Source organism: Equus przewalskii, chromosome 11, assembly GCF_037783145.1.
Source record: "Equus przewalskii isolate Varuska chromosome 11, EquPr2, whole genome shotgun sequence".
NCBI lineage: Eukaryota > Metazoa > Chordata > Mammalia > Perissodactyla > Equidae > Equus > Equus przewalskii.
This window is the reverse complement of record NC_091841.1, coordinates 23783905-23796382: the sequence shown is the minus strand read 5'-3', so window position 1 is coordinate 23796382 and position 12478 is coordinate 23783905. Positions and strand designations below refer to the sequence as shown.

The 12478-nt window shown below is 42.1% G+C and overlaps 1 protein-coding gene across 1 annotated transcript in view; it reads left to right on the top strand.

Annotated features, from left to right (window-relative positions):
• The window catches only part of LOC103562892 (secretoglobin family 1D member-like), a 206371-nt gene extending 200548 nt beyond the window's left edge, over positions 1–5823 (top strand). The window contains exons 3-5 of the mRNA XM_070565354.1: positions 146–2658; positions 4300–4487; positions 5684–5823. Of these exons, the coding sequence (XP_070421455.1) occupies positions 2604–2658; positions 4300–4487; positions 5684–5722 (282 nt within the window). The 5' untranslated portion in view covers positions 146–2603 and the 3' untranslated portion in view covers positions 5723–5823. The remainder of the gene's footprint in view (positions 1–145; positions 2659–4299; positions 4488–5683) is intronic.
• The last annotated feature ends 6655 nt before the right edge of the window (positions 5824–12478 follow it).

Here is a 12478-nt window from a genome sequence, read left to right as displayed (position 1 = left end):
TCTCATTTTACATGATATAAATGTCTTGTCATTTAACAGTATTTTTAATTTTTAAGGAAATATAATAAATTGTGTTTCAGAGTGTTTGGCCACAGTTAGCAAGGAAAAATGTTGCTAATCTCTTTATTACCTCTATTGTTATTAGCTACAGATGGTTTTGCAACACAGGGACCTATGTGGAAGATGACAGCAGTATGTTTCTAGCAAGGAATGCTTGCTGCTCCTCTTCTCTGTGCCAGACACTGTACTAAGCAATAATGAGGAAACCAGATATTGTCCTGAAATTACGGAGCTGAGACACAGGGGGGCTTTCATCAATTAACTGACTATACGTTTGTAAGTCTACAACTTTGTAATTGTGTCAAAAGATATGTGTTGTACCAGCAGAGCCTACAAAAAGGACATTGACCAAGTCATTGTGGTCAAGACCAATCCCTCAAGGATTAGAAGATAGACTTGGAATAGCAAGTCCATTAGACAGGGAGGAGGGCAGACCTGAAAAGGCATGAACTATAAAGAATAAAAAAAGCCTGAGCAGTTGAGAAGAGCATTTGGAATAAAAAATATCTCCCTCCCCGATGGAATATACTGTGAATCTGAATCTCTGCCAGCACAAGCTCTACTCAGCAGATCATGGACACATTCTGACAGCTTAGTAGGCTGCCACAGAGGTTTAACAACTTAATTCATGTCCATGGGTCTGTAGACTCACACCATGAACCTGGTTTCCTCCTCCTTATATTTCAGAGAAAGGAGGTGTATCTAAGTGTCTTTATAGTTCTGGAAAGTGGTGATTATGTGGTTTTCATCAGTGCTCTAAACTAGGAAGTGGTGACAACCCACAATGTTTGACAAAGAGAACAGGATAATAGTAGTCAACACTTTTTGAGATGTAAGTATGTGCCAGCTGGTAAATTTACACACACACACACACACACATTTATTCATTCCACAAAACCTGTCATGGAGCACTTTTATTAGCCACCTTTTTCAGATGAGAAAACTTGGTTCTTTTATATAAACTGAGTAATACTGCTAAGGTGTGAGGCAGTGAACAATCTGAACCCAGGTTCCCATGGTCCTTACCACCATGCCTCCTGCTCCTCCTGGTAGAGGCAGGCTGCCTAAATGGACCGTCGTTTGTTAATCATGTGGGTACTGCTGTGGCCCTCTGCTGGGACTTATCCAAACCCTGTAGTGTGCACACTGATAACACAGGTCATAAACATGCCCCTTGTTAATAAAGGTCTTTCTCAGTGGTTTCCAGTCCAGCTGCCCTGCAGAATCACCAGTGGAGTTTAACTGGCACAGGTGTCTGGGCATCATCTAAGACCTACTGAATCAAAATCTCCAGAGAAGGGACTCAGGGAGTCTGTATTTTTTAAAAGCTCCCAAGTGATTTGATTGTACAATGGAGACTGCAAACCTCGGGCCACGAGTGTGAGTGTTTGCAAAAATACTTTCATTTAAGCAGGCAATTTCTGATAAAAGAAAGTGCTTCCTATTCACACAGAACAGGATAGCACAAGAGTGGAATGGCAGGTGGTGCACATACTGCTTAGCTGGGGATTGTCTTTACCTCCCTTAAAAATGAAATTGACCCAGGTAACAAAACCAGGTTTGAATAGAAGACTTGAGTTCATGGAGGAAGGGAAAGTGTGCACCCACCCTGTTCACCTGTCTCTTTATTCCATCATCTTCCCTGCTTGGATCTCAAGGGCAGAAAAACTCTTAATACGTGTGATGCTCCTCTGGCTCCCAACACCCCAGGATTTCTTGGGAAAAAAAGAGCATTGAGTTCGTTTAATCATCACGTCAATATAACATGACGGGTGAGTGGCTAGTCCTCATGGTAGCCTTGCTCTTCGTGGGCCAAAAATATGAACCTCTACATTGTTGTCATCTCCACCAGAAGAAAAGACTCTGGCCTGGGAATGAGCCAGGGAGAGAAGAGATGAAGGAGTCTTTCCACCAAGAAACTCTTCCAGGGTGGAATGTGTTCAATAGTGTTTTATGGGACCTCTGTGTGAAGATGAAGGTGATGGAAGGGGAACTGAGAGAGAGGATAATTCTTGTTCAGATTTGACCAGTGTGCACCTGAACCAGGCATGATTGGCCATCATCACCCAGAGGAGGGGTCAAAGCTGGGTCTTGCTACAACCTGTCTCTGTAACCCAATTGCAGCCCCCAAACTTCCCAGTCCCCTGATCTGCCCTCCTGATATCAGAACACACCTGTGCCTCTGCACTGTCACAAAGAACAAACATACAAGGATCAAAGACTCTAAGGAAGCAGGACACATTTACAGAGGTGCCTGAATGTCTTCCTGTGGAACAGAGTAGAATCCCTTTGAGTTGCTCTCCTGGAATCTGCCCTACTTGGAAAGGAAGGAAGTGTGGGAGCTGTGAAACAGATGGATGGCAACAGCAATCAGTCAGGAAGGGAAGGCTGGAAGCCAGACCTTGTGACCTGCTACGTGGCATATGGGCAGGACCAGTGAGGTTCCCAAGGTACAAATAGCCCTGGACTCCCCAGGCCCCTAAGTACGGCTCCTAATTGCTCAACGTTTGCTAAAGCTGAAAGCTCAAAGCAAATAAATCACCATGAGGTTGTCCGTGTCTGTCCTGCTGGTCACTCTGGCCCTGTGCTGCTATGATGGTGAGTATCATTTCTAATCAGTCCAGCACCAGCCTTGGTAAGTAACCTTTGTCTGAACTAGGTGAAATTAATTGAGATGATCAGATCAAAATCCAAATGTTTCCTCTACTACTGAAGTAGCTCCCCAAAAGCCCAGGGCTCATTTTGTTAATTTCCAACACTCTGGAACTTAAAAAAATGATTGCAGGCAGATTTTAAGAGTTTTCCACTCCTTGTCAGTGATCTGTGTTTGAGAAGCAGCTGGCCTAATAAGATTTGGATGTGAATTGTGGCTCTGCCACTTACCAGCACTTGGACATTGAACAAAATGTTTAATCTCTCCAAGTCCCCTCGTGTCACTGGGTTTCACAGTTACCACCAAGAGTAGCTATGACAATGGAGTGGGATGACGTGTGTCAGGATTCCAGCTCTTGGTATCGAGCACACATCATGTAGTTATTAGATGTCCTCCTTCCAGAAATTTTCAGGTACCAGTTGAGTCCACAGCTTTTTAACTCATGGATTCAGATTCACAAAATGTTACAGATGGAAGAGTTTTTTGAGAGTTCTTAGTTCAAGAAGAGCCAATGTTCTCTGAATCTCTGGATAGTAAATCTTCAAATGGGCTTTGTGAATAAGCAGCAGTCAATATCTCTACAAAAGTTACTAGTTTTCTAGGATTGCCACCAGGAATTGGAAGAGAACTAGTACTGTCATTAGGGCTACAATTTCTATTTTTCTGGATCAATTCTAGCCATTCCTTCAACAATACCTTTGCATGTCTTCACACCCCCGATACTGACTCATTCTTGTGGCGTCTTTCTTTTTCATTTGACTTTCTAAACATCCACTTCTTTTCCTTTCTTCCCTCTGATTTACCCTCTCCAAATACTCTGCATAGTTTGATGTCTGACCAGGGCTCATATCAGAGCCAGGTAGGGCATGTCCCAGGTGGCAGGCTGGTTGCAAAGACTTAGGGGAATGGAGAATCCAGATGAGGAAAAGTGGTTACTTCCAGTCTGAGCACAATTCCAGTGGGGTCAGGAATGAGCCTTCTCTCCAGCTCTCATCCTTTCTAGGAAATTCTGTACGTCACTGCAGAATAAAAGAGCCAATCATAACTTTGTGTAGAAGCTTCAAATGTGTTTAAATTGATTATATTCACTGTTTTTTTTTAGCATTTGAGCTATGTCTGCATCCAAGAATCCTAGTCTCAATTTGATTTCAGTGCATCTTCCAACATACAAATAGTTTATTTAAACTTCTCCAGTTTTACTTTCCCATCTGTGACCTCTGGTAAGATTCTGAATCTAGTATTTATTTGAAATTTTATTATCAAAACTCTCTTCTTTCCCAATTGTCACTCTATTAACAGATAAAACTTAGTATTTTTAAAATCTAGGGATAGTGAATTTCAGGAAACCAGAGCAGTTTAGGAAAGTAGGGCTGTGCCTTAAAAGAAAAAAAGAATTAGGCATCATGACACCTGGTGCCCAGTCCTAGCACTGCTGCATGCAGTGTGACCTTGAGGGCCCCACATTATCATCAGCACAATGAGATGGGAATATGAAATCCCTGGGTTTCCTATCTAGTTCTAAGAAAGGAGCCATAGGAAAGAACCTCTTCCTCACATGAACTGTATTTCTTTTTCTTCTGCTCCAGTCAAGGCAACTGTCTGCCCATCCCTTGTTGTTGATCATACAGCAATGTATTTCACTCCTGACGAGTTCTATAAGATAAGCCTTTCGAAATATAAAGCACCTGCAGAAGCTGTTTGGGGCATGATGCAAGTGAAGCAATGTACAGATGAGATCTCCATTGTGGACAGATTTCGAATCGCAAATGCATTGGTAACTCTTTCTTCTTTGTGCATAGAAACTTCCACTCAGGTGAACAGCCAGGAAGGAGGTCAGGGTGCTGCTCCTTGGGGTCATAGATTGTAGAGGCACCTGCCTCTCATTTCACATCTGGTAGGGTGACCAAGTGGCCACAGGGTAGATGATAACATTACACCTGCTGAGCTATGCCAACGCTGCAGCAGGGTCTGGACGCGTTCCTCCTTCTCAGGTCACCTCTCTAGGCACCAGGTTTCCTGTATTGTCCTGAGAAGGAGGATACCAAGAGCCCTACGCAGTGATGTTGAAGGGCCAAAGCACTGCTGTCTTCATGCCTGGGAGCTTTCCTGAGGGCAATTTCCCCTCAGCCAATGGACACAGTCCCTGTGGAATCTCATGGGAAGCGTTGAGTGTTGAATGAGGGAGAAAAATATTCCAAGGCTCTCTGTCAGTTTGGAGGGGGTGCTAGTTCGGCCCTTGAAACTTTCTACAGAGCCAGGGCCCACTCCTTGAACCCCCTCCACTTTTCTGCTCCTTACTCATTAATCCTCCTTATAATGGCCAATGGGCAGAGACCCCACTTGTTATCTTTCCCGTAGCAATTTGTGAAGGTGAAGCACTTAAATTATGTCTTTATCAAGAAGGCAGATATTTAAAGGCATCTCTCAACCCATCTATGCTGGATTTATGTCATGAGGTTCGGTTGCAAATGCTCATAGAAGCTGGATTCTCAATGCTGAGAAGTCCATGTGCCATCAGGTTGAATTTCTACACCCTGAGGCTGGGAATCTCCTGAAAGTAGTACTTCCTACGTCCTCTCCGATCCCAGTCTCCTTCTCTCAACCCTGTGTCCCTTTTGGAGTGAAATATTAGAGTTCTCTGTCCCAGGACATCAGAGAAAAGAAATACTGGGTTGCTCTGTCCAACTCTTCACCCTGTCCTTCCAAAGAAGGGTCCTAAGCGTGGGTGACCTCAGGGCTTATCTGTTGGACTATGGAAATGTATCTTTTCTGACTTGCATGGCCAGTTGTAACTGTACGAGGTCTATTTAGTTTACCAGCATACTGGGACTATGCCTCGTATCTTCCATTTGCCTTCTGTTGGCTGAAATTTCATTGGCATCTTGGTGTGAAGAACAGGGTGTGTTAATATGTCATCTCCAGGAGCAGCATGAATTGATATCTCATTTCTTTCTTCTTTTTCTGTTTCAGAGTAATGTATTGCTAAAGTGTACTTCCCAGGATTTATGAAAACTTCTGCCATAGTACCTCTGTCTTTCAACCGTTACCTGCTCTTTCCTGGAAAATGTAAAGGTTTCAACATCTTGCTTCAATAAATTACTTTCCCTGCACTTCTCTACTTGTCTTGTCATTATTTAATAGTCTCTGACCTCAAGTTGGGGTGGTTATCAACATGAAGTGGCCATTGGGTGTTGTCACTAGTACATTTCAGAGACTCAACGTCCAGTTAACCATGGCAGCCTGAGGTACTGGGATCAGAAGAGGAAAGCTTTGTCACAAATCATCCTGCACTACTTTACAGATTTCCCATTTACGTTGCCATGAGTAAAAACGATGGTGAGGGTAAAAAGTAACTAAAACATTCCTGCTACTGGTCTTTACTGAGTGATGCTTGTAGCCTGTTTGGCCAGACAGGTCTTTCCCAATCAGAAGCATCATTAATATTTTGTCCTCATCATAACCACAATCAATCTACTTGGTTTTCACCCCTTCACTGTGGTTTTAATCCTATGAACTGTCCAGTATAATTTGTTTTCATCCACCTCTCAATTTTAGTGAATCTCTAGAGTTTAACCTTTGGTTAACTGTTTTTTACTCTGCACACTCACAAGGCTCATCGATGACTACACCACTTACCAACACCTAAGGCTAACTCTTACTCCCTCAAATTCTCCGAAGAGCTCCAGAAACAAGCATCCAGATGCCATATAGACAACTCCATTCAAGCACTCCAGAATTATTTCTGAAGAAACGTATAAAATTGAACACACTTCTTGCCCACAACATAGTCCTCTTGACTGTGCCTCCCCTCACCATCCAGGCTAATGGACCCACCTCCCAATGAGGCAACTGACTCAGAAAATTTGGATACATCATAGGATCTGGGTTAGTTTCCAGTGGTTGTTGTAATCTACTCCCACTTGGTGGCTTAAATCAGTGTGTTTTCTCAAAGTTTGGAGGACAGAAGTCTAAAATCTGTGCCACTCTGCTAAAATCATTGTGTCAGGAGGGCCATGCTCCCTGTGGAAAGTCGAGGTGAAAACCTCCTAGGTGCTTCCAGTTTTGATGGCTGATAGTGTATCTCATCTTGTGTCCACATCACTCCAATCTCTGCCCCATGAGGTCACATTGCCTTCTCCTTTTCTGAGTGTGCAAAGTCTTCTTCTGCCTCGTTCATGTAAAATATACAGGATTACATTTAGAGAACACCAGAAATTTCAAGTTAGTCTTCCCATCTCACAATCTGTAACTTTATCACTTCTGCAAAGTCCTTTCTTGCCAAAGAAGAATAACATTATGAGTTACAGGGATTAGGATGTGAATATTTGGCAGGGTTTTATGAGCTTACTATAGTTCATCTCTCTCCTGACATCTAAGAGCCTACTAAATTTTGCCTCCTCCACCGGCACAGCATGTCACTTCTGAACGTCCCCTCTTTTCCATCCCCACATCCATCATCACAGTCCAGTCCTCATCCTTCCTGGCCTTATCAAGAGTCTCGTAAATAGTGTCCTGGGCTCTGAGATACCTTCCTGTAATACATCATCCTCATTGAGACCAAAAAAATCCTCCTCAAATTGAAATGTGATCCTTGTCTCATTTCAATAACCATGAAATACTAGTGGACAGGTGTTTGCAAATGCTTGAAGTAAGAGAACATTATTAATTTCTCAAATTATTCATAGCAGGTATTTTTACACAATCTCTTGATTGAGAAATGAAGGATAACAGTTATCTACTGTTATCAATGATCAGCAACGCTTTTACAATAAATGTGTATTTTTAATCACATCAAGAAGTGCATACAGTGAAATTAGTCCTTATTCTGTGAAACACCTTATGTATTTGGTCTACATACTACGTTTGGTGGATGAGAAGATTCATGGAGCTTGTGCAACACCCCAAGACACCCAGATTGGATTCACCACTGAGGGTCAAGTCCAACTGTTGGTATTTCATGAAAGGACTTCCAAGGCCTCATTACTGGGCACCCTTCCGACCTCATCTACCTGTTCATAAAGGATCCTATGCTCAGCCTTCGAGGTCTGTTTGCTATTCACTTATGCGTCATGATGAGTCACACCCTTGCACCAGGGCTGTGGTGTCCCCTTTTGCCTCTATCTGCTTCCCTGCACGGGACAGCTGACATACTATGTGTAGTGGCCATTTTTTATCTTCTCCTCTGTGAAGCCCTTTTTGACTCTCACATTCTAAAACAAACCTTTTTTCTTGGCTCCTTTGTCAAAGATTAACTGTCCATAGATGTGTGATTTTATTTTGACAAAGGAGCTAAGAAAATACAGTAGAGCAAGGAAAGTCTCTTCAACAAATGGTGTTAGGAAAACTGGACAGCCACGTGCAAAGGAATGAAAGGAGACCAGTATATTGCACCATACACAAAAATTAACTCAAAATGGATTAAAGATTTGAATGTAAGAACCGAGAAACCATAAAACTCCTGGAAGAAAATAAAGGCAGTATACCCTTTGACATTGGTCTTAGCAACATCTTTTCAAATACCATGTCTACTCAGGCAAGAGGAACAAAAGAAAAAGTTAACACCTGGGATTACATGAGACTAAAAAGCTTCTGCAAAGGAAAGGAAACCATGAACAAAATGAAAAGACGACCCACTAACTGAGTGAAAACTTTTGCAAATCATTTATCTGACAAGTTGTTGATTTCCAAAATATATAAAGAGCTCATAAAACTCAACAACAAAAAAACAAACAACCAGATCAAAAAGTGACCAGAGGGTACGAACAGACATTTTTCCAAAGGAGATATACAGACAGGCAACAGACACATGAAATGATGTTCAACATCACTAATTATTAGTGATGTTCAACTCTGGCTCTGTGCTAGAATTAACTGGGAAGATTTCAAAAGCAAGTGATGCCCAGACCCCAGTCCAGGAGAAATACATTGGTGTCTCTGAAGATAGAACCAATATAGATCCCATTTTATCACCTCCATCTCCTACAAGGGGAGTGACCTGGTGAATAGGGAGGAGGACTAGACACTCCACGAGAGTCAGAGAACTCCTAGCATAACCACGGAGGTCCCCTTGACACCAGAAAGGACTGGAAGACACAGGAGTGATACTAAAAATTCAGAGGCTCCAATCAATAATTGTATATGAGTATAATCCTTTGTGCAGTCAACTATCATTTAAGCATGAAGACAAATAAAAATATTTCAGATGAGCAAATCTTCAAAAGTTCTATCTTCAATGAGTTTTTTCTCCAAAGGAATCAGAGGATATGATCTACCAGAAAGAAGGAGTAGATGAAGAAAGATAAGGCATGGTATCCAGTAAACACAGGATATAACATAGGTTTGTATACAGTAATCAGGAAAGAACTGTAAAAAACAATATTTAAAACACGTCAATACCAGGTGACATAGTGAAGAAGTTGTAACAAGTATGTTACAAGGTAGTGTGGATAGGAATAGACAGGGGTCTAGTGCTTCTCATAGGAGCTATTTTTCAATATTTTCCACTTCAACAATGCTCCTATATCATTATTTTATTTTATTACTATATTACTATTTCTTTAAAGATTTTTAAAATTTTTTTCCTTTTTCTCCCCAAAACCCCCCAGTACATAGTCGTATATTCTTCGTTGTGGGTCCCTCTAGTTGTGGCATGTGGGATGCTGCCTCAGCGTGGTTTGATGAGCAGTGCCATGTCCGCGCCCAGGATTTGAACCAACGAAACACTCAGCCTCCTGCAATGGAGCACGTGAACTTAACCACTTGGCCACGGGGCCAGCCCCTATATTACTATTTTAAAATGAAAATTTTGGAAAATATACATAGTCATAAGACAGAAATGAAAAGGAAGGACAGGATAGTAAAAAAGGGGGAAAATGAGCAGGAGGAAAACTTTACAAAACATATGTTATTTGCTGCAAATGGTCTGAGGTCAACTTGGAATCTACACAGCACCAAACTTAGGAGAAACTTGATATATTTTGGTGAAAGAATTAATGAATTTCTATAAGGAATTAATTAATTATCATGTTAAGTGACATGACATGAGACAGAGAATTGATGAAAGAGATGAGGTATATCACTGAGAATGAGATTCCCCCATAGATATTAAAGGCCCACAGAAATTCAAGGATGAACAAAACTCTTAAGATCTGTGAATTCTCCAAGAAGGAAGATTTTGTGAGGAAGTGATGACTGATGGATCTTGAAGGACAAATTGGATGAGCATGACAGAACAGAAAATATGGGGAGCATCTGGGGAGAGACTTGGTCATGAAGATGAGATCTACACACTAGAGGATACAGGTGCCCACATCCTGCCAGTATCTGTCTGTACTGCAGCTCTAGTCACTGTCCACTGTGTGAGGCTGTCGTGCACTACTATCCTTTCACCAGAAGGGCAAATGCTGTTAGATATTTCTCTATGACATGGTGTACCAACCATGGCTTTACAGACATTAGATGCTAAAGAATACTTTTGTGAGTGAATGTTCTGAGCATCACAGGTTGTTCGGCAGCATCCCTGGTCTCTACCCACTTGATGTCCATAGGACACCACCCACCATGTGGAGACACCGCAAATGTCTCTAGACATTGATAATGTCCACAGATGTTGGTGGGATGAGGGAGTTCATCAGGCCCAGCAGAGATTCACTGCTCTTGCAGTGGAAATACTTTATGTCAGGTTCCACACACTTCCCTTTTAATGCCACTAATGACCAGGGGTTCACAACTGTGGACGCCAAGAGTTAGCAAGAAAATGTGGGCATGCAGCAGAGGGAAAATTACTAACAAAGAGAGAAGATAATGGTGTCATTATTTAATGAACCATACAAACTCTCATATGTGTATGGGATTAAATATTTAACCACACATATTGTAGAAATGTCAAGTTGCATAACGTTCAACGTTTTGGTGAATGAGCCAAGGAAAATTACCCAGGGCTGACACCTGATCCAGGCTCTGCTTCCAATTCCAGTTCACTGACTGAAGTCATTAGGTGGATCTGGGTCACATTGGATGAAGGTATTGGTCACTCCTGGGGATTAGGGAGACTGAAGCGGCCCTACCCTGAAGGCATTGGCTCCAAAATCCTCCTCTCCTCACCTGATCCCTCTCCATTGTGAGTCCAAAGTCCTCATCCAGAAATAAAAAGAAGGTGGTGTTAGAACCATGATGACACGCTGATGTCTGGTTTTAGTGATGGGTTTGATCCTTGCCTTTATTAATGATTCAAATTGAAATGAGCTTCTCTTTCTAAATAGATAGAATAACAAAACATGTCATATAATCAGTGAAATCTTTGTAAAAATTAAAAACTAATTAATTAAGGACCTACTGTGTCCATGTCATCACACAAAGACCAGAGGTGCATAGGCTTTGCCCTCAAGGAACATAAACAGGGAGGAGGGTGCCATGGGATAAGGTCCTGGGATGTCAGGAGAGATCTTCACATGGAAAGCCATGGGGACATGGGAAGGAAGAGATCTCTGGAGATTCAGTGGCCAGGAAAGGGGCTAAGAAATGGGCTGTCTTTGATGTGGCATTGGGAATGAATAAGGAGTTTCAATTCAGTGGTACTGAGGCCAGGACATTGGGAAAGGGGAAGAAAGACCTCAAGCAGGAACTGGGGCTTGCACAGAAATCTATCTGGGGTCCACACCCTCAGCTGTGTGAGTCAAGGTCACAAAGATCCATCTGAGCTTTAAAGTGAAGATTCATAAGGCTCAAATTCAGGAGATCAACAGTGTCTGGAACTGTTGGTCAGGCCAAAACACCTGGATCCTCATCCAGACTCTGCCTCCCACTAGCTTTCTTGTCTTGACCTGCCTTGTCTCACTGTGTGCAGCTGGGGAGAAATGGTATGCCTACCTCATGGGGAGGGAGATCACACATCTTGGTTTGCTCAGGAGAAACTTGGTTTATGTTGTTGTTCCAGCATTCTGTTCATTTAATGACCTATTTCACCCTCCAGATTACCTTAGTTTGACCAACAAGTTTAATAATCACCCTACCAACAGGGTTGTATTTGTGAAGATTAAAAGTGGTATTCACCAGTGTCCTGCATCAAGTATGTTTTATATAATTGTTTGCCATTCATCTTTTATTCAATTTTGAAAACAAATAAGAGACCCATTGGTGCTGGATATTGAGCAGACAACTAAGTCAAAAGAAGGTACAATATGTTTGCGAAGAAGTGATATGTAAACTATATCTCCATAAAACTATTTAAAGACAGATTTAGAGAGGATTCTGGGAAGATGGTGGCATAAGAGGACCCAATTCCCCTCCTTCTATGAATAGGACAAATATACAACTACCTGTGGAACGAGTTCCTCAGACAGATCTTGAAACTGGACACAAATATCCCACACAACAAAGGACAGCACTGACAGGGGTGGAAGAGGCAGAAATACACCTCTGCTGAGGAAAAGAATGCATCCTCACAGTGGTGCTTCACAGCCAGAGAAATCTTAAAGGTACAATGCTTTCCTGGAGGAGCAGGGATGTCTGAGCAGGGGATGTTTCCCACACTAGATATCCTAGCATTTAAATTTAGTACAACTGAGACGAGAACTCATAATTCCTACCTTGCTGATTTTGAGCCAACAGGGAATAGCCCCAGAAAAACTATCCAAAGTCAGAGAAAGAAAAACCTGCTCTTAAAGGATCTATGCACAGATTCACCTGTTCTGGAAACCAACATAAAACCACCAGAAAGAAATGTGCATAGTCCATTGGTAAAAGAGACTCAATTATTAATCTCAG